Here is a 23,388-nt window from a genome sequence, read left to right on the forward strand (position 1 = left end):
CTGCACCTGCGTGGGAAAGTCCCCGCCAGTGAAAAAAGGATAATGCCAACTTACAATAATTTTTAAATATTTAAGTTTGATGAACACACATGCCACATTGGCAGCTGCTCTAATAAAATGTGTATGTCAACTCACTTTTATAACATTTCTTGTACACAACAACCACATACAAATAACTAACCTGAATAAATTGTTATATTTACAATATATAGTTATGTAAAAAACTGATATATTTTAAGTAAAGAGGAAGTATATTGAGACCTTTTAGTAAAAAACAAATAAAATAAACTAGATTACAAATATTTAAAGTATATAAAACCTACTTTGTGGGTGTAGCACTTTTTACAGTGTACTTGATATATGAAGTATGTTAACACCCCTTGGCCTAGATTTGTGATCTTTCATTCCTCTGAATCCTTTGGTCATCCCGATTCAAATTCATCCATTGCCGTTAATTTCCTTATTGGATTTTCTGTCATTCTGAATTTTTCAGAAAACCTACTTATTTTGCACAGGCCATAAATTTTGTCCAATCTTCTACTTTGTAATTTGGCACCCTGACAGAGGCCCATCCAAAATACTGGCTCACCAAATTTGGGTTTAATCCATTCATTCCTGTAGCAACACCATCAGGTCAAATTTCAAGATATGTTTCTGCATGTAAATTCTGAATTCTTAAGCCTGGGATTATGATCTTTGGTGTGTTTAAAGCCATGGCTTGTCTAACTTCGATTGCACTCATTAATTAAGTCTGTCATATTGTCATTTTGAATTTTTCTGAAAAAAAAGTTTTTTGGAAACCTAGTCTGTTGATCAAATCATCATCAAATTTGGGGTGCATCATCTAGAAGGGATTGTGACCAAAAGGTACTAAAAGTCAGATGCTATGGCCACTATCATCCAATGAATTTGATGACAAAGCCACTGAACAGGATGTGTGGCCATATCTCAACAAAACTTTGATTGGATAAAATTGATTTGATGACTGGACTTGGGGCCAATTCTGAGGAATAAGAACAAAAAGAGTGTCATTCCACCACTAGGTGGTGTTGCAATAAGCAAACATGCCTTGTGGCTAATAACTGTTGAATGGATTGACCTAGGGGGGCGGCATGGTGGTGCAGTGGTCAGCACTGTTGCCTCACACCTCTGGGACCCGGGTTCGAGTCTCCACCTGGGTTACGTGTGTGTGGAGTTTGCATGTTCTCCCCATGTCGTCGTGGGGTTTCCTCCAGGTACTCCGGTTTCCTCCCACAGTCCAAATACATGCTGAGCCTAATTGGACTTGCTAAATTGCCCGTAGGTGTGCGTGTTAGCGTGAATGGTGTGTGAGTGTGCCCTGCTATGGGCTGGCCCCCCATCCTGGGTTGTTCCCTGCCTCGTGCCCATTGCTTCCAGGATAGGCCCCGGACCCCCCGCGACCCAGTGGGATAAGCAGTTAAGAAAATGAATGGATGGATTGTCTTAGTACCCAGCCTCATAAGTGAAACCTGAGGAACTTTTGACTTGCAAAGCGATTTGTCCATCACATTGAAATGATTTTGATGGTGATGCCGCCAATCACTGTGTGTTAACATATCTCAGCAATTCTTTGGTCGTTTGAGGCCAAACTTGGTATTTTTACTTGGGGCAGAACACCACAAACATACAATTCACACACTGTTATCAGAGCTTCATTTTCTCTGAAGTAGAGTTTATGACATTTGGAGACAATTAACAGCTACACAACAAAGACAAATGACCCATACGAGTATAACAGCATAGAAATGGTATTCCTAGGTAAAGTCCAACTTCACAATTAAGCTGCATCTGTACTGATAAAACTGACAAACTTTATTACTTCAATGATGCAATGTTCAGCTTTATTTGCTCTTCTTGACAAAAAAGAATGTCCTTTATTTTGCTGTGGGAGAAATAAACACAGTAGTATGAGACATGGGACACAAACAAAAACATCAGTCCAGTTCCTGAAAATCTGATTTAGAAAAATACACCCCACAATTATGATTACATTTTTTTATATACAGTATATAATGCTATATATCAGGGTTCCCCAATTCCAGTCCTGGAGAACCAGTTTGCAAGGACCTGTCAAATACACCTACTAAACCTGGCAATTGGCTGGTGAGCTGAATAAGGTGTTTGAGTATTAAAATCTGGGTGCAGACTAGGCCTGCAGGACTGGAACTGGGGAATCCTGGGGAATTGAAAGTTACCATCACCAAAAATAACTTTTATTTTAAAGTTTCATAATGAAATTAATTTGCTCATCAGGATGTTCTGTTTGGCAAAGTATTCCAGTACTTGGGTTTTAAATTATCCATCGTAAATCTTTGTCGCCAGATGCACAGTAATCATCCCGCTAAAGCAGAACTACACTGTCATCGTATTAAAGGGGTGAGTGTGCACACAGAATCGGTTGCTCCAGCATCCACAGTGTCATTCTCCCAAGTTACTATACAGCAATTAACAATCACTGACAGCCGCTAGTAATTAAATGCCTAATAACCATCATGTAGTGATTGAAAGTAGGGGCGGCATGGTGGTGCAGTGGTTAGCACTGTTGCCTTACACCTCTGGGACCCGGGTTCGAATCTCCGCCTGGGTCACATATGTGTGGAGTTTGCATGTTCTCCCCATGTCGTCGTGGGGTTTCCTCCGGGTACTCCGGTTTCCCCCCACAGTCCAAAAACATGCTGAGGGTAATTGGACTTGCTAAATTGCCCATAGGTGTGCATGTGTGAGTGTGCCCTGCGATGGGCTGGCCCCCCATCCTGGGTTGTTCCTTGCCTCGTGCCCATTGATTCCGGGATAGGCTCCGGACCCCCCGCGACCCAGTAGGATAAGCGGTTTGGAAAATGGATGGATGGATGGTATTCCCTGGCCTTCAGGGAATACTTTTGGTTTTAGCACTGTTCCCCTGTCGCTGCAGATACTTTGGCATGCAAGCCAATAACTCATAAACCGTTCGACGAATCCTTTTCAATCTTTGTACAGGTATTGGTGAGGAACTAGAACTGATTTAATTTTGAAACAGTCCCAAAATGGAAGCAGCGCCACATAGTGATAATGAAAAAAGCAGCAGTTTTGATGCTTGATCCTGCTAAGACCATAATTCAATAACCGTTTGATGGATCTTTTTCAGTCTTTGCAGAGGCATCATAGGGGGCTGGAATGGAACTGATAAAATTTTGAGACAGCTCACCAGCAAATATGAAATATGGCTCTCAGGAAATATGAAAGAGCTTTGTGCGTGGAGATGTGATCTTTCCACATGATTTCAAGTGAAAACATGAAAAGTCATCTTTAAAACGAAGGCTTTCGCTATTGCAAATGTCACACTATTTAAGGTCTCAGGAAGTCTAGGGGAAGCACAAATATATAGTGCATATAGCTGTGTCTCACATAAAAAGGTTGTGCATACTCTGCTCATATTGTTCAAAATGGAGTAACACTTTGCCATGAATTTTTTATTTTAGTATGAGCCCATATAGTTAAGTCTTGACTGTTTACACGTAAACACTTAAAAAAGATATAGCTGAGGTCCTGGATTCAGTCTCCTGCATTTTCTCTCTAACCCCCTCAAAGAATTTCTTGCAGGTATTAATTCAGTATGTTTTAACAACATATAAAAAAGACCAGATGAATTAGGAGCAACACTTTACTTGAGGGGGCACAAATAATGTCGTAGTACATCCATCCATCTATTTTCCAAACCGCTTATCCTACTGGGTCGCGGGGGGTCCGGAGCCTATCCCGGAAGCAATGTACACAAGGCAGGGAACAACCCAGGATGAGGGGCCAGCCTGTCGCAGGGCACACACACACCATTCACTCTCACACACACACCTACGGGCAATTTAGCAACTCCAGTTAGCCTCAGCATGTTTTTGGACTGTGGGGGCAAACCCCACGACGACATGGGGAGAACATGCAAACTCCACACACATGTGACCCAGGCGGAGACTCGAACCCAGGTCCCAGAGGTGTGAGGCAACAGTGCTAACCAGTGCACCTGTCAGAGTTCGCTGGTTAAAGCGAGTAGTGCGCACAGGCTGACAAGCGGGCAGGAAGCAGGCAAGCAGGTGGAGTACGGGGAAAACGGGGATTTATTCGGGATCGGGACGGAGCAGACAGCACTAAGACTAACTAACATCAATGACGGACCAGAAACTAAGGCAAGTCATGGACTGAAATAGACGAGACTGGGCAAAAATAAGTGGACACAGCTGGGCAAGATCAGGGAAGCACACGTGGGTAATCAGGGGGCGTGGCACACACGAGGATCGTACGAGCCGGGCATGAGAGCACCACCATGCCGCCCCTGAAGTAGTACACTCTTACTTAATTTATTAATTAACCAGAAAGTATTAGTTATATACTGATCCCACGTTCGTTCATTCTTAATCATAACAGTTACTGTATTTGTTCATCATTTGTACTTGAGTAGTTACTGAGTTATTACTGAGTAATGTGTATTTGAACAATATAAAATATAATAATATATGTGCTATAAATCAACAAACCATTGTCCTTTCCTTTTATCCACTGCAGGGCTGCAGGAAGCAGCATACAGAGGAAATGCCTTGGGCGGGATGGTAGCCCGTATCAGGGCTCACATACTAGCTCACATGTGGGCAATGAAGAAGTAGCACTTCACGTGTACGGGAGAAAAACAGCAGCCAGAGGAATCCTATGCAATCTCAGTGAGAATAAACTCCCCAGACCCAGGACTGGGGCAGGAATTGCAGGATTCTCCTCTAGCATTTATTTTGGCATACTGTATTTATTGCTATTATCCTTGGTACATGTTTATATTTGCCAATAATTGAAATTGAAATAAACATGATTATTATTCATCCATCCTCGTACCGCATATCCTGGAGACGAGGGCCTGCAGCTTATCCCAGGTAGCATAGGACACAGTGGTATACTTTTGGATGGGATGCCAGTCCATTGCAGGGAATGCACTCACTCACACACTGTGGGCAATTTAGAGATGACAGTCTATTATTATTAGGATACCTATAGTTTTTAGTAGTTTTCACTATTATTATGCTTTTTGCCATGGGAGTCTATGGCAGCCCATAGAGCTGATTGGCAACTTTTTTGAAATTTGGCACATCGATAGAGGTCAGTTCCAACTATTCATACCAAATTTGGGTTCAATCCATCCATCACTCTAGCGCCACCCTCAGGCCAAATTTCAAGAAATGTTTTTGCCTTATTCTCTTTCTTATCATTGTATGATTATGCTATTTACTTTTAAGTATTAGCATTACCTGTCTTGGTGACATCCCATAATACAGCTCTGATGACCTGATCACATATAAAACACTTCCCACGCAGCACATTATGCTTTATTATCTATTTATTATTCAAACATCAAACTTTGATGACGTCAATGTATATCCCTGACATAAATCACTGACGTGAAGCTATGGACATCATACTTAACTAGCTGACGTTTTAGTATTTTATATAGCACGAGTCCATCGTCATGATCCCATAGTTAGCGGAAGCGAAAATGGTGTAATTAGTACAAGTACTAAAGAAATGTAATGTAATACCGAACAGCTTTCAAAAATGCGGTACCGCAATACCTTTTTGGCACCGGTATCCCGCGCAGCATCAGTCTGCCTGAGATATTTGATAAAGTGTGGATCTTCCTATACGTGCAGCACGAATAAATAAAAACCTCTGCTTTGTATACTTGACAAATCTGTGTGTGTCATCATACTCAAAACCGCCTCAAATAAGCCACGAAATTAACCATGAATTCTACCCTACTGTGGTACACAGCTTTGCTTCTTATGTTTCTTTCACACAAAAAGTTGCAGGTTGATGACAAAACGTGCTCGCGTTCGGACCAGTAAGTGCAACAGGGGGGTAGAACTGGGGAGGGGGGCAGGATGCGATCGTGCTCTGTTGCCGTATAAGGCAGCCGGGCCCAGTGTGGTACGCGCTTAGTCTAATTACAGGTTCTTGTGGGAAGCTTGTGTGATGTATAACCTTGTTCGTGTCAGGTTTTGGGCTGGTTGCGAGCGCGATCGCATGGGCAGGAAACAGGCAGGCAGAACACGGGGAAACTGGGATTTATTAGCACTAAAACGGGACGAAGCACGAACATCGACTAACTAACATTAATGAAGGACCAGGAACGAAAGCAAGACATGGACTGAAATAGACAGGACTGGGCGAAAATAATCGGACACAGCTGTGTACAAGGGGGAAGCACACGTGGATAATCAGGGGGGCGTGGCACACATGAGGATCGTATGAGCTGGGCGTGACAGTTCGACATACTGATCGCTATGTATCGCGATACAACAGTTTGAAATGTTACCAAAGTGTCATTTTATAATTCCCATATTAAACAAGTTACCGTGCATAGTGCTTTGGGGAGAGACAGACTCCAAGAGTGCAGTTCATTTCACGTGTCTTTAAGTCATTGTCTGATATTATCCAGAGCTGAATGTGTGATTCATGCTTACTACTATATTCTTGCTTTGCACTTCTTACACAATTTTTTTTCTTATTTACTTCTAAAAGTAAATAAAAAAACTTATAAAACTGTCATTATTATATAACAACTATACGTATTATGATGTTATTATTTAGTTATGTTGTTGCTTGGTTACATTTGATGCCTCCGCACGTGGGAAGCTACCGGTTTGAAAGACGCGGCTTCACTTGCTTTTCTGCACCAAGATGGCAAGGTACGTTGCATTTCTGCTCCCATTTTATCGTATAAATTATCTTATTATTTAGTATCTGTCTTTGTATGTACAGTGGTACCTCGACCCACGAACAGTCCTGATCATGAATAAATCGGGTTACGAACCAGATGTTCCAAAATGTTTTGTACCGGTTGTCAAACCGTGTTTCGGCCGCGAACACACAAACGTCCCCAAAAGGGTCCAATGAAAGCTCCCCAAAGAACCACCCGAAACGCGAAGAAATGTCCAGTATAATAATAATTTAAAAAAATCATATTTTCGAAATTACTGCATTTGACTGTTACTCAGTCTTTTAATGTTGATTGTTTAGTGTTTTGGGGGGATGTTTTGTGGTTCTTTTCCGTGTTTTGGCGTGTTTCGAGCGACCAGCGTATGCTCAGTTTTAATGTTTTATTTAATTTAGCATTTGTTAGCATGTAAATGTAAATGTATGCTCTCAGTTATATGTGCACAGTCTGTCATAATTTGATTGTACGGTAGGGGGTGTTGAGTTGTACTGCGCGTGCTCAAAGTGTATATATGTATGTATAGAGTGACCTAAAGAGAAAGACGGCGATATGTCCTAGTTCATGGTGAATAACGTGTTGTGTGAACTTATTTTTCCATTTATAAATCCTCTATTATTGTTAGTCTTCTCCCGATTTTCTTACCGCTGCACCGACAGTTTGACGTGCCAACAGCATTATTTGTTACAAGTAAGGTTATTTTAATTTAAGTCTATATTCTTGGTCGCGTTCTCCCCATGTCGTCGTGGGGTTTCCTCCGGGTACTTGCTAAATTGCCCGTAGGAGTGCATGTGTGAGTGAATGGTGTGTGAGTGTGCCCTGCAATGGGCTGGCCCCCCCATCCTCGATTTTTCCCTGCCTCGCGCCCATTGCTTCCGGGATAGGCAACCCAGTAGGATAACCGGTTTGGAAAATGGATTGATAGATTCTTGGTCACAGAAAAATATTAAAAATTGAAGGAAATGCAGCGTTTCTGAAGTTTAAACATATTGAACATAATACATATTTACATTATTTGAAATGGGAGAAATTGATTGAGGTCACGCACTTTTCAGGTCAGGAACTAAGTTCGTAAGCCGAGGTATGACTGTATATTGAAATATGTTTGTGTAAAATTCCGTATATTGTTTGGATTATATTTAAATTTTATGTGCAGGTTAGTTAGTGTCATATGCAGGGTTGCCAACCCTCACTCAAGATGTCTTGTAGTCAATCTGTTTTGTTCCATTATAAACCTAAAATTAGCTCCATCAAAAGTGTTGGGGTAGTCTGCAAACCCTCCAGACTATTTACAAGGTAGTAAGACTGTTACACATATGGAGATGAATGTGCAGACTTGTCTGGAATTGAGAATCTCACGCCAGCCAGCTGACCAAAGATAGCAGCTCTGCCTGTGCAGTAATGCGGTTGTTGATTGGGAAGGTGTGGGTCAGTGCAGAAGTGTAGTCCACATGTCAGGAGTGACTGACAGCTCCATTGCATTGCCTGTATGTTGTTTTTCCTCATTCAGAATCAGACGATTTGAGAAAGCTGTTTGCTGGAGCGACGACAGATACTGGGCAACTTGGGACAAGTGGGGAGAGGTGATTGACTGGGGAGATGAGAAAGAGCTGTGCTCCCCAGCAGAATCACCTTCTGACCAGGCTGACAGTTCCACTGAGTCACATTCCCGAAGGCGAATTGCCAAGGCAGTTAGCTGGACGGATGATGCTTATTGGGCAGCCTGGGACAAGTGGGAAGAGATCATCTGCTGGGGTGATGAAGAGGAGTGCTCCCAAGTAACTCCACCCACTAGCCAGCTTGGGAGGGATAAGGGGATAGATGTACATGGGTTGGAGGCTTTTGTGATGAATAACAGGACAATCTCCATAAAGCCTGTAGACAACCATCGAGACAGTCTGGAGATAGGAGCTGTGCTGGTAGACCTCTGCCAGTTTGATCTCGAATATTTAGATCAAAGTAAATTTAATTTTGAAATTGTACAAGTACAAATTGGAGAAGTCAAAGTGGAGGAGACTAGAGAAAAGGCTTTTGAAAAAGCATTTGAATTGGAAATTGTGGATGTGGCAGTAGAAGTTATAAACAGTGAAATCCAGCTGAATGCTATAAATTTGGATATTGTTGAAACTAAGGTGGACAAATTATTATTGGAAGAACTGATCATTGGCGATTTAGAAGCAGGCAATGTGAAGGTGTCAGTGTCAAATGGCAATGTGGTGAAGGTACCCTTAAGGTACCCTTCGCCACAGAGGAACAGAAGGACCAGGCAACCTTAGACCATACTCTCTGGTGGTTGACTCGTGGCAACTGGACTTGTCTCTGAAAGTTAGAAACGTTTCGCTGCTCATCCAAGCAGCTTCTTCAGACTGAGGGAGGTAGTAAGTGTCCACATATTTATCCTCCTGGGTAAGTAGTATAAGGGGGCTCGTTGAGTGAAACAAAGTGGGGGGGGGGGGGGAGTTGCGGGTAGATGTAACCAGTCCCTCCTACTCCAATAGAGTGGGTCGTTAAGGGTGGTCCACCTGGTGGAGGTGTGAATTGGGTCTGTTTTTTTCCTGGGAATTATTTTTGTTTTGGCAAATGATGAGAGGGCCGCAGGTTAAATTGGAGACAGGTCGTGCCTAATGCCTCTACCTCTGTTGAGTGAGGGGTTGTGCATTTGCACATGCAAAGCTGCTTGGATGAGTGGTGAAACGTTTCTACCTTTCAGAGAGGGACAATGTCTTTGGATGTCTTTTGTCTTATGCAGTCTGGGAGTTGACTGAATGCTGGGGCGGGGGTAGCTTTTCCTTTGTAGTGGGGTCCGGTGGGGCGCCTTGGGCTCTGTGGGGCCCGGTGGTGCTGCTGCCTTGGGCCCCAGTCTGGATGGGCCTGGGCCCCCCTCCCTGGATGGATTTCGGGGAACGGGGAGTGCTTATGGGCGTCAGCGGGGGAGCTGGCTCCGGGGGGGGGAGGTATTTTGCCCCCCCCCCCCCCCATTCCTTTCCTCCCCATCCCTAAATGCTTCCCTCCTCCCGCTCCATCACACCACCACACATGTAGGGCTTTGAGGTGTAGATGTGTTGCTGGGATACAGGGTAGGTATTCCTCCTCTGTCCCCTCGCGACCACCTGTACCTCATTCATACACTACAACGTAGACACTCTCATTACTTACTCTCTCATGACACATACATTTAGGGCCTTGGGGGTGGGCACACAGAATGGCATCCAGAGGGCGGTCTGTTCATTCAGCCTTACCTCTGGTGCCAGGGCCCACATCTCAATTTTAATCACACATAGACATTGAGGGCTCTGGGGAGAGGCCAAGCTAACACCAGCTGTTGGTCGGCAGGGGGTGGTTAGTGCCATGCCCTTCACCTGTTTTAAAAGCACTTTAGAACAACACACACCAACACCACATCTGAGCGGGCGAAGGGGGGCATGGGGTCTTTTCACACCCCCGTTCCCTGTTCGCCATTTGGGGCTGGGGGCTGAGAGGAAGAGCTGGCCGTCTGGTCGGGGTCTGGGCTGGTGGGCTTCTCGGCTACTGTGGGGTCCGGGGTGATCTTCTGGTCTCCTCGCCAGAGGAAAAATAGGGGTCCACATAGAGTATATATGGGGAGTGAGAGTATGTGTACAGCGTTCATTTCTGTGTGTCTAAATGTTGGGTGAATGTGTAAATATTTGTTTATGTCTGCATGAGGGTGGGAACGTATGCTTGTATATGTGTGTGCCTGTTTGTCTATACACACGTGTCAGGTTGGGTCCTAGACTCCACCTGAAATAACATCTCGGGCACAATAAAGTGGTCCTCCGCAGAGGGGGGGTGGTGGAGGGAAAAAAAAAGAAAAAAAGCTTGTGACCCACCGACCGATTTCTTATTTGATTACTGTTGTTCCTTGTCTTGTTTTTGACCCCTCGTCGTCTGCTTTTGTTTTTATTAGTGTCTCTAGTGTTTTTCCCCTTTCCTCCTTTGAATCCCTGAGTGAGTCGTCCACTCTCTGTTTCTGCTTGCTCCATGACACGCTGTCGCTCTCAATCCGCCCTGGACCTGTGACAGTATTTCTGTTTTTGCTTTTGTTTGGACGTACTGAGTTTAGGATACCTAGCTTAGAAGGAATAGTTTAGCCTGTCATGTGTAACGTTGTTAAATGCGCTGATATCAGTGTTATGTCACAGTACCAGAAACTTAAAATGGTACATTTTGTTTTCTTTTTGTTTTCTTGCAATTACTACATACAAATGTTTAATGTTTTGCTGACATCTAATTAGAAAATAAATGCATTTATGCTTTAAATTATCTTTTTGTTGTCTTCAATCATTTCAACAGGTGAAAATGACCTGAAATCAATGAGTTTGAACACTGGACACTACATTCCGTGTTTGTGTATAAAGTCATGTTTAGCGGACATGCGAGTTCATTCGTATCCTTTTCCCCAGAGACAAAAAGTAGGCTAGGCTAATGGGGAAAAAAACACACAAATATATAGACCTAATGTCAGTGTATTATTCATGAAGTTTTGTAATATCTGAGACCAAATTAAACGTAATCTGTGTATTTAATGGATTTATGTGCTATTGCTACTGGTTTAATTGGTAAATAGGCCTTTTTCCAAGCAATTGAATATTTAAATGGGAATGTTTTACGTTATTGATTTAGCTTTAATCATGAAGTACCAAGCTTGATATCAATCCATGTCTAATGTGACATATTCAGGACATGCAAAGTCTATACACATAGGCACAGACTATGGCTGGGATTCGTGTGGCCTCCAAACCGCTTATCCTACTGGGTCGCGGGGGGTCCGGAGCCTATCCCGGAAGCAATGGGCACGAGGCAGGGAACAACCCAGGATGGGGGGCTAGCCCATCGCAGGGCACACTCACACACCATTCACCCACACATGCACACCTATGGGCAATTTAGCAACTCCAATTAGCCCCAGCATGTTTTTGGACTATGGGGGGGAACCGGAGTACCCGGAGGAAACCCCACGACGACATGGGGAGAACATGCAAACTCCACACACATGTGATCCAGGCGGAGATTCGAACCTGGGTCCCAGAGGTGTGAGGCAACAGTGCTAACCACTGCACCACCATGCCGCCCTACTGCATGGTATATATTCTTTAAATTTATTTAATATTAGTTACATAATTACTCATATAGACCATGTTAATACTTAACAATGCATGTAAAGAGAATTATACTCTCATTTGACATTAATGTGTGAAGTGCATGTAAGTATGGAATATCCATCCATTGGCTGTAGCACTTATCCTATTCAAGGTCAAAGCCAGAAGCTATGGATGCAAGACTGGGACAACAGGAGCTGACCCTGACAGGAAGCTCATCTCATAATGATATTCCCCACACCGTGCTACTTCTTGCAGAGCTCTGCTGGGGTAGGCGACGCATCCAGTTAGGATGCTCTTGATGACACAGTTATAAAGTGTCCTGAGGATAAGGGGACTTGTGCCACACCTTTTAGCTCGTCGAAGGTAGAAGGGCCGCTGCTATGCATTTAAATTTTTCCCAATATGATAAATGTAGCGTGGAAAAAGTAACCATATCAGTTTACATGGGCTTCTACAGGGGGTTAAGTATCCATCCATCCATTTTCTGAAGCCACTTAATTCCAACTGGGGTTGCCTGGGGACTGGAACTTATCCCAAGAACACTGGGCACAAGTGGGAACCAACCCTGGGGATTCACCAACACACCACAGGGTGCACACACAACTACAGGACCAATTTAGACTCACCATTCAACCCCTCTTGAATGCTTTTGGACCGTGGGAGGAAACTACAGCGCCTGGTGAAAACTCAGACAAACAGAGGGAGAGCGTGCAAACTCCACGCAGAAAGGACTTGGGATTGAACACAGGACCTTCTTGCTGTAAGGCAGCAGGGCAAACCACTGCGCCACCATGCTGCCCCCGTGTTAAGTATGATAAGTAATATGACAAATGTCATAGCTTAGCTATAGATATGCATAAAATGTACGGAAAGACGATATAAACATCTTGTTACTGGTTCATAATCATAGTGAGAATATCTTATTGTTATGCAAACGTTGGTGCTTCCTTTGTTTCTGATTTGTGTCTTCAGGATCTCCAGGGCAGCTTGTGGACAAACAGGAGGTGACGCCTATGAAAGGAGACACTGTCAGTATTCAGTGTCACTATACTGACATTTACATTGACATGATGTGGTGTAGGATGGGCAGGGGCTCCTGTGTAGAGAATTCTGGGAGTTTGGATGGGAGGCCTGTGGAGCTCAGTGATGAAAGAGTTAATAAAGTGCTCAGCGTCACAATGAGGCGACTGGAGAGGAAGGACACGGGCTGGTACCTGTGTGTGGCAGAAAACCTGCAGACACTCCTTCCTATTAAAGTCAATCCACAACCACACACAGCACTGAATGTAAGTAATTAATTAAAATATGTCAGTCGTTTATACTCTATTAAAAATAAATAAAGGCTAAATGGATCCCAAATCTTTCCCTCGTGAAGGAAGTTGGCGCATTTTTTGGGGAAGAATCTGTTTGGGGGAGGGGGCGTGCACTGTACTCACTGGGGTATTACCAACAAGCACCAGGGTGAACAAAATACTCAGCTAAAGTCAGAGCAAAGCTAAAAAGAATGAAATTAAGCAGTTTTAGCTGACTTTAGCGGACATTCTTATAATAAACTAATTTCTTACGGGTATTATACTTGATATATGAAGTATGTTAACACCCCTTGGCCTAGATTTGTGGTCTTTCATTCCTCTGAATCCTTTGATCATCCCCATTCAAATTCATCCATTGCTGTTAATTTCCTTATTGGATTTTCTGTCATTCTGAATTTTTCAGAAAACCTACTTATTTTGCACAGGCCAAAAATTTTGTCCAATCTTCTACTTTGTAATTTGGCACCCTGACAGAGGCCCATCCAAAATACTGGCTCACCAAATTTGGGTTTAATCCATTCATTCCTGTAGCAACACCATCAGGTCAAATTTCAAGATATGTTTCTGCATGTAAATTCTGAATTCTTAAACCTGGGATTATGATCTTTGGTGTGTTTAAAGTCATGGCTTGTCTAACTTCGATTGCACTCATTAATTAAGTCTGTCATATTGTCATTTTGAATTTTTCTGAAAAAAAAGTTTTTTGGAAACCTAGGCTGTTGATCCAATCATCATCAAATTTGGGGTGCATCATCTAGAAGGGATTGTGACCAAAAGTTACTAAAAGTCAGATGCTATGGCCACTATCATCCAATGAATTTGATGACAAAGCCACTGAACAGGATGTGTGGCCATATCTCAACAAAACTTTGATTGGATAAAATTGATTTGGTGACTGGACTTGGGGCCCAATTCTGAGGAATAAGAACAAAATAGCGTCATTCCACCACTAGGTGGTGTTGCAATAAGTAAACATGCCTTGTGGCTAATAACTGTTGAATGGATTGACCTAGGGGGGCGGCATGGTGGTGCAGTGGTCAGCACTGTTGCCTCACACCTCTGGGACCCGGGTTCGAGTCTCCACCTGGGTTACGTGTGTGTGGAGTTTGCATGTTCTCCCCATGTCGTCGTGGGGTTTCCTCCAGGTACTCCGGTTTCCTCCCACAGTCCAAATACATGCTGAGCCTAATTGGACTTGCTAAATTGCCCGTAGGTGTGCGTGTTAGCGTGAATGGTGTGTGAGTGTGCCCTGCTATGGGCTGGCCCCCCATCCTGGGTTGTTCCCTGCCTCGTGCCCATTGCTTCCGGGATAGACCCCGGACCCCCCGCGACCCAGTGGGATACAGGAACCATTCCAAACATCTGAATGCTAGTATTTCTGCACTCTGACTCCCCAGTTAATATGAGGGAATAAAAAAGAGAAAAGTTTGAGATGAAATTATTTGCAGTGTCTTCTAGTAATACACTACGAACTACATCAGAGAAATTCTATTACTATTATATGGAGGTGGGTAACAAAATATTTCTATTAAGGGAGTCAAATCATTAAAAACCTTGACACATTTTAACTGTCAGAACTGGCAGTGGATTGTTTTTAACAATAATAAGAATGGATGATTTATTTATGTAGCTGCTCTGCAGCCCCCCAGCACTGCATGCTGAGGCATTATGCTTCCTCCCCTGATCACCTGTCAGCGGTGCGACCTCATGTGTATGACTGCTGGTAGAGAGTCTGTTTAAACATTTCCTGAAGTGATTCACTTTTGAGGGCCTGCATGGTGGTGCTGTGGTTATCACTGCTGCCTCACAGTCTTCATGGCTCCATGTGTGCGGAGTTTGCACGTTCCCCCCATGTCGCTGTGGGGTTTCCTGTGAGTACTCCGGTTTCCCTCCATGTCGTCGTGGGGTTTCCTCTGAGTACTCCGGTTTCCCCCCATGTCGCTGTGGGGTTTCCTCTGAGTACTCCGGTTTCCCCCCATGTCGCCGTGGGGTTTCCTCTGAGTACTCCGGTTTCCCCCCATGTCGCTGTGGGGTTTCCTCTGAGTACTCCGGTTTCCCCCCATGTCGCTGTGGGGTTTCCTCTGAGTGCTCCAGTTTCCCCCCATGTCGTCGTGGGGTTTCCTCTGAGTACTCCGGTTTCCCCCCATGTCGTCGTGAGGTTTCCTCTGAGTACTCCGGTTTCCCCCCATGTCGCTGTGGGGTTTCCTCTGAGTACTCCGGTTTCCCCCCACAGTCCAAAAACATGCTGAGGCTTGGAGTTACCATACTGCCCACAGGTGTGCATGTGTGTGTGAATAGTGCATGAGGGTGCCCTGCGATGGGCCAGCGTCCCATACTGGGTTGTTCCCTGACTAGCACCCATAGCCTTTGGAATAGACTCCAGACCCCCTGCAATCCTGAATAGGACAATGAATGGATTCACTTTTGATACCATCACAATGTGAATATGATAACAGGAAACAATAAAATGAATATAATGATGCTACCTAACAATAATAACATTTTCTATGGCGTGTATCCAGTGTTCAGCCTGGTGTCCATTCCTGGAGGCACAGGTACAGTGCTGTGCAAAAGTCTTAGGCAGCCAATGAAAATGTTTATAGCTATTTGTCTGAGTAGAAAGCACGTATTAGCAGTAAAAAAAAAGTCAGAACTGAAGCAGTAACCCTATAAAAAGCAACTTGAATTTCTCCTGTTTTCCAAAAAGTGACTGATACCTTGTTGGATGGTTATAAGAACACGGCTTTGGTTCCCAAACCTCTCCTCAGCTCAGCCATTCCATGTGTTTGTTAGATCTCACAACCAGCTCACTTAACTTAATTGATTAGCTCTGCCCTCAACAAAAGGAACAGCAAGCAGATTATTGCCGAAGCGTACCCCCAATATTTAATTTGGCTACCTTCGCCCCTCCTATAAATATGCCTTTGCCTTTATACTATTAAGTTGTGCCCCCCCCCCCAATATCAAACTCTCTCCTACACGACCATGTGATGATTTTTTTCATACTTACTTAATGCATTAAGTTCATTCATTAAAAAGAAGTGTGACTGAGCTGTCACCTGAAAGCACTGTGCTACAGTGAGTTCTGCTATTACATTAAATGCTGGGCAGCACTACACAAATGCATTAACACCAACAGGCTAAATTTAAAATCAGCAACCCCGCCTGCCTTCTTTAGGAAAGCACTGGCCAGGCCATATCTGTGGTGGAGTTATGCCAATTCTAGGGGACCACGAGAGCCATCATGGTGGGACATGCCTCCATCACCAACAAAGTCCAGAAAAGACTTTTCTTCCTACATGAACTCAAGAAGCCTGCAACCTTAGGGGGGAGCAAGTGGCTTCGTGGGCTCAACCTTTCAACCTGTGACCAGAAGGTCACTGGTTCAAGCCTGGGCTCAGTTATGTTTGCCGGTTCTTCAGCAAAGCCATTCACCCCCAGCTCCCTAGGTGCTGCTACAGGTGGCTCACATTCACCCATCCACACACAACACATTCATACTCCGGAGGCAGAGGCTGCCATGCAAGGCGCCAACCTGCACGCCGGGAGCAATTTGGGGTTCAGTGTCTTGCTGAAGGACACTTTGATGGGGTCAGGAGAAACCAGGCCTTGAACCTGCAACTCTCTTTTTTTGCTAAACGATAGCACTACCTCCTGCACCATCATCTTCCCCATAAGATGGGGCAAGTTGGGGGAGGTGTGAACAGAATTTACTCACAGGGAATAATTATTATAATTATTATTAGCACAGGGGGCGGCATGGTGGTGCAGTGGTTAGCATTGTTGCCTCACACATCTGGGTTCGAGTCTCTGCCTGGGTCACATGTGTGTGGAGTTTGCATGTTCTCCCCATGTCGTCGTGGGGTTTCCTCCGGGTACTCCGGTTTCCCCCCACAGTCCAAAAACATGCTGGGGCTAATTGGAGTTGCTAAATTGCCCGTAGGTGTGCAAGTGTGAGTGAATGGTGAGTGAGTGTGCCCTGTAATGGGCTGGCCCCCCACCCTGGGTTGTCCCCTGCCTCGTGCCCATTGTTTCCGGGATAGGCTCTGGACCCCCCGTGACCCAGTAGGATAAACGGTTTGGAAAATGGATGGATGGATATATGGATTATTGGCACATCATGGAATAGTTAAAGATGGACAATATACACTAGTAGCCAAAAATGTGGATATTAAGTAGCATTTCTGGCATTGTGTTTTAAAACTTATTACACAAATATTGGCAGTAATGTTTCAAAACAATGAAGGAATGTTACACATATTATACATTAGACAATTAAATAAATAACTGGTGTAAAATCTTTAAAAATTGCAAGTGTTTCCACTATTTTGGTCATCAGTGTATATATCAGTTAACATATCGGTATTGGCCGATAGTCATTACAAATCAAGATATCAGCATGGGTCGGGTATGTCAGTCAGGCTAATATTACTGGCTGATGTTAAAACAAGTTTTAAAGTCCGTCATACATTTTCTGTATTTGCTTGTCCCATTCAGGGCTCTGTTAATTCATCATTTCATCTGGGCTGCACATTGATCTTACATCTTCCACAGAATAAATGGAGATCCAGAGGCCAGCAGTGACCAGTGAATGGAGGGACTGGTGGGCCTACCCTTGGGTCATGGGGAATGAAGATACTCCAGGGGTCCAGTGGTCCTCAGAGCAAGAACAGATTTCACCTCCAATCTAGGGATCAGCGGAGGAACAGGGCCAATTGGCAATTGGCTGTGCGGCGATCTTTGCCAGTGACACGAGGGTTGGTGCCCCAGAGGTATCGGGAGTAAATGTTATGGTGGTGTAAATGTGAGGCCCCTTTAAAAAAGAGGGGCTGGATGTAGGTGGGGATTATGATGGTGATAAGGGTTAATTGGAAACACCTGTGAGGCGGAAGTATGAACAATATAAATTGTCAGCGAAGGAGCAAGGAGGGGGGGGCCCATATGCTTGGTGGTGCATAGAATCCATGCTGCAGCTGCCAGATGCGGAAGCGCGTGCGCTGGGAGAAAATTATTGCATTGGTGGACATACGGCGAGTTATTGTGGTGCGCAGAGTTGGGAAGCTAATGACGCCGGTCCGCGATCGGTGGCAGCGACGTGGACTCCAGGCGCCACAGGAAAGGTTTGTGGTTCCTTCTAGGAGCAAGATCATTATTTGTGTTGTGTGTTTTGTTTTCGGGGGATTGGGCTGTCTTCCCCCGACTAGTTAATATAAATAACATTATTTGATATGAATTGATCTCTTTTGTATTTATGTGTATTTAGGAGGAACCGCACGTGATTTTGGTGTTCATGGCCCTTGTGTTGATATGAGCTGCCCAGGCCTTTTTATTGTCCACGTGTGAACTTTAGCCGGGTGTTTTAGCTGAGTGTGAAATGTTTTTTCCCCAAGTGTTTTAGAGATTGCTGTGCTGAGATCATTGTGGGGGGGTTGCGGTGCTGCCTGGGTGCTCCATTCACTTATTGGGTCAGGGATTCTGAATTGTGGAATCCTGGTAATAAAGGCTTATTGCTAGACTTCTGTTGTGAGCTGTTTCTTATGCCTGGTGCCCAGTTTAGCCAAGTTATAAACCTGCATCATTGGGGAAAAGTGATCCTCTCTTACATGTCTCATCTGTTGTATGTGATGCTCCAGCTAGGGCATATATCAAAGGAATTAAGTCTCATACTGGTTACTCTGGTTGTGACAAACGCATCCAAGAAGATGTTTATGCAAACCACAGGATGACATTTCCTGAGGCAAATAGTCCATGTAGAACTGATTCCTCATTTATCAGCTTGTCTGAGGGTCACCATGTCCAAAGCTCACCTTTAAAGGATACATCTATTGGAATGGTGTCATGTTTTCCACACAATTATATGCACCTGGTCTGCCTTGGGGTAATGCAAAAATTGTTAGATTTGTGGCTGAATGTAGGACCTCTCTGTTGTCGAATTACTTCTCATCAAAGCGAGATAATCTCAAGTTCACACATTAGTATGAAAGATTACATTCCTGTGGACTTTGCTTGGAAACCTAGGAGATTGTCAGAGAGGCTAAGATGGAAGGCAACAGAATTAAGACAATTCTTGTTGTATACTGGTCCTGTGGTTCTTTCTGGTGTGCTCTCCTTGCCAGTGTACAAAAACTTTATGTTGTTATCAGTTGCCATTTTTATACTTTCAAGTCCAGTGTTATGTCAGGCTCTGAATGATTTTGCCCACCATCTCCTGGTGTCGTTTGTGGAGCACTTCAGCCAGTTGTATGGTCCTGAACATGTAGTTTATAATGTACATGGCCTCAGTCATCTAAGTGAAGATGTGAAATTGCATGGAAATCTGGATTTAATATCTGTATTTCCTTACGAGAAGTACTTAGGGCAGATTAAGAAAATGATTAGCACCCCACATCATCCACTGTCACAGGTCATACGCAGGATTTCAGAAATAAACAGCTGGCCAACAGATGATGAATTAGCACATGGAAAACAGATGTTGAGAAAGGAACACGAAGACGGTCCCGTTCCGTCTTCTTTTCAGTTTCACCAAGTTCGTCAGTTTAAAGAAGTAGTCCTAGATAGTACAACAGTAAATGTGTCTAAACACGGGGAGAACTTTGTTAGGATTGATGATTGCATTGCATTGGTTGTTAACATTCTGCAGTCAAAAGGCAAAGTTTATGTTGTCTTTAAGGAATATCAGTAGAAGAAATCATTTTATGAGTATCCTATAAATTCGTCTGAACTTGGGATCTATGTGGTAGACAATTTATCATTGACTCTCAAAACAGCTGAACTGAATGTAGATTGCCATACAAAGGCAAATTTGTTGCAGTGCCCCTCCTGCATTTGAGCAGGTGGAATTCTGGCAACAACTAAAGTTCCATCTACAAGACTTCCATATGAATGTGTGTAGGTAATGACAAACTAAAATGTGGGGTTTGTAGTTTGAAGACACTCCAAATTATTTAATTATGTGTTGATGCTGGTTTGTTAAGATATGTAGTTCAATGAGATTTGCTGTTAGGCTATGAGGGAAGCTTTTGTGTTTTATTTATTGTGCACTCAGTGAAGAAAAAGTTAAGTACATATAAGTAATGGTCCGATTTGGATGTGATTTGGTACATGTGCAGACCAGCCATGGGACCAGCAGTGTGCCTATTCTGCCAACTCTGTTGTCTGTGTGATCTGATATTATAATCATTGCAATACAGTCACATGACCTTTCACCACGTCCAGATTCATTTCCACCACTCCATCCAGGTAATTAACTTTTTTTGTCAGTAAGTATATTTTGTTTATTATCATCAACAGCTATGTTCAAAATCATGGAGTTTAAGGAGACAAATAAGGTAGAACTGGTCCCTGGTGTGTGGGTGAAAGATGGTGTCTGCCACTGTCCCCCCTATAAAGGAAAGCAGCTGGATTCAGCAATTAAGCATCAGGTCACTCCAGACCACAGCTGGATACAGTGGGAAGTCAGAGTGATGTTTATAACAGAGAGTTATGAGGAAGGGAGACGGAAATTACGGGAAGCTGAACAGCGTTCTGACCTCCAGTCAGAAGCTGAAGAGTCTGGGAAAAAGAAAAGGCGAAAAATGTATGTATGCATCTTTCAGTATTTATATTTCTTAATTTTTTAATTACTTCAAGAAAAATGGTTTATTTCATATGTGTCACGGCAGGACGGACGGGTGTGCTGAGCAGGCGTGGTTGGTGCGGCTCAAAGAGCAGTAAAAGCAAGTTGCAGGCAAGATGCGGGACGAACAGGGTTTAATGGAGAGATCGGGACAGGAAACAAGGTACAGGAACAGGTCTCACGCAACACTTTCAATGACAGACAAGGGGTTAATGCAAAACAGGGACTTAAATACACGGAACAAGGCAGCAGGGAACAAGACACGACTGGGCAGGATCAGGAAATCACACGTGGGTAATTAGGGGGCGTGGCACACACGAGGAGCGGACGGGCCGGGCGTCACAATATGTTTTATAATGTTGATCTTCAAAATGTTTTTTTTTTCTTAAGGCCAAGTAGCAGACTTCTAGATGCCACTAATGGTGCTTCAAGTGAGAGTGAAGAAGAAGCAGGACTGCAGCAGAGTGACAGACGTCTACCTGAGGCCCCACCAATCAGCCAAGTTAAAATTTTAACACCATTGCAGACTGCTAATACTGCAAGTCGCAGTACTATTCCCTGGCTGAAGAATCCACCCCTCCCTCTGGAAATGATGTGGCAACCTACTGATGCCCTACGTGGAGAGCATGACCTAAACAAAAGTCAGTGACAGGAGTTTAGTGACCAGTACAAGACTCTGTATGGCTCGACACTTGCCATATGCAGATGCATTTCCCCCTGCTTTTCTGTTTATTTTCTTAAGCTCCCCCATTCCCCCTTGTGCTTTGTTCTTCTTAAGACCGTGCAGACTTGTTTTCCTCACCACCACCTCCTCCAGAGCCTTCAAAAGTTCAGAAGTCCTGGATACCATCTGAAGGTAATATTCATATATTTCGTTATTTATGAATGTTACTTTTCAAAAGGATTATTGTTATCTGCAAACTAAAATTTGGTGTTTAAAATAGCATAATTAGCCAGTGTTACATTAGAAGGAGCATTTATTGTGCTGTGACCTTTTCTTTTGCCATCACTAACGCTGTGTAACAGGGCCATTATTTTTGCCTTTAGTCAATCAGTTTCACCAAGACCATGCAAAAACTTGGACACCCCTATCACAGCTACAAAGGACTCCTGCTGAAGATAAGTAACACCTGAGCAATTTCCTATTAGAAATGAAAGTTTTTTAAGGGTAGGCACTGTCAGTAAAAATACATTAGTATTTCTACATCGGTTGCCATTTCTACACTGCATTGGTACTCATTCCTGAACCTTGTTCTAAGTATAAATATAACACTAGTAGGTATTCTCTGCAGTACACACTTTTCTAATTGCTGGTTTTAATTCTGAAAGTATAGAAATCACTAAATTTGCATTGTGGAAGTGGTAAACGTGTTTGAGAGTTGCTGTGGTACCTGAAATAATAACATTTACATCATGGTTGTCATTGATGGCAAGTCGTATATTGGGTTTCTGAGGTTGACGTACATTGATTGGATTGCAACCATTGTTATATAAGCTAATCAATCGGTCTTCTACAATAATTGAATGTAGCAGCTTTCTAATAATTAAACATTAGCCATGCAGTTGACTGATGCAGATCAATCAAAAATAAATTACATTAAAAATATCTTCTGGTCTTTTTCCTCTTCTCTCTAGTACCCCAATTTCCTCAAGGTTGGGCTAATTCATTTACCCAGCAACAATCAACACAACAGCCACCAAGAGTTTGGAGCAATCAAACTTCATCTGAAGGTAAGTTCCATAAATGTGTAATTTAATAATTTATATAGAATTTTTATTCAATGGAAATAGTTTTCACACCTCCAGGTGAAGGTATTGTGTGTGTGTGTGTGTGTGTGTGTGTGTGTGTGTGTGTGTGCGCGCACGCATATGCATGCTTTTTTCAACATACATGCACACAACCAGCGAAATAGTCAATTAGTCCAAAACTACTTTCCTTTGCACAGCCCCATTTATACATGCACAGTATGTGTACTGATTGTTCATTCATTTCTTGTGTTTCCAGTGTGGATTTCATGTGTCGGTAAATGTTTCATTTGTTAGCAGCCTGTTGACTCTCTTACCGGTTGCTGTCTGTATCTTTGCAAAGGATTCAGATACATAAGAATACCTTCAAAACCTGGTCGGGACATTTAATGTTACTTTCTTTATAAAGTAAAGAGTAGGGTTTATGATTTGACTAAATATCACATCACAAGGTGAACTTTAACAGGCAGCTGACACTGGCAAATATCACCTGGTATGACTACTGGAAAAACAATTCTCATTGTCAATATCTGATAAAATCTTGCTATAATTCAAACTTACTATAACATTGCAAATGCCTCTTTATGTGTTTCAGCACTAATTCGGGAAGTCCTAACAAAGAAAGAAATGATCCTTGAGCAACAGATTTTGTGTCTTCTTCAAGCACGACAAAACACCCAGGATTGTGAAATTGAAGAAGGGCTTCTGCCAGTGCATGATATAGAAGCGCTACAAAATGTGGAAGTACAACTTAGTAATGGAGAATTCAAAGAGAGATTGGTAGGTTTTTATATATCTTAGGGGGGAATACCACTTTCTGTGGTCACTATTTAAAAATTTAAGAGCCAC

At 43.3% G+C, this 23,388-nt stretch overlaps 1 protein-coding gene and 1 long non-coding RNA gene across 2 annotated transcripts; both read left to right on the plus strand.

The window, feature by feature from the left end:
* Window positions 1–6,609: 6,609 nt before the first annotated feature.
* LOC125722595 (uncharacterized) lies at window positions 6,610–9,352 on the plus strand. The gene is made up of 2 exons (XM_048998783.1): window positions 6,610–6,719; window positions 8,256–9,352. The coding sequence occupies exons 1-2, from the start codon at window positions 6,712–6,714 to the stop codon at window positions 9,019–9,021; spliced, it is 774 nt and encodes a 257-aa protein (XP_048854740.1). The 5' UTR covers window positions 6,610–6,711; the 3' UTR covers window positions 9,022–9,352.
* An 11,158-nt stretch (window positions 9,353–20,510) lies between these two features.
* LOC125722618 (uncharacterized) lies at window positions 20,511–21,874 on the plus strand. Its single transcript, XR_007386478.1, has 4 exons — window positions 20,511–20,754; window positions 21,184–21,434; window positions 21,572–21,649; window positions 21,841–21,874. It is a non-coding gene; the product is annotated as an uncharacterized LOC125722618 (long non-coding RNA).
* The last annotated feature ends 1,514 nt before the right edge of the window (window positions 21,875–23,388 follow it).

The sequence above is a fragment of the Brienomyrus brachyistius genome, unplaced genomic scaffold (genome assembly GCF_023856365.1).
Source record: "Brienomyrus brachyistius isolate T26 unplaced genomic scaffold, BBRACH_0.4 scaffold40, whole genome shotgun sequence".
Taxonomy (NCBI): Eukaryota; Metazoa; Chordata; class Actinopteri; order Osteoglossiformes; family Mormyridae; genus Brienomyrus; species Brienomyrus brachyistius.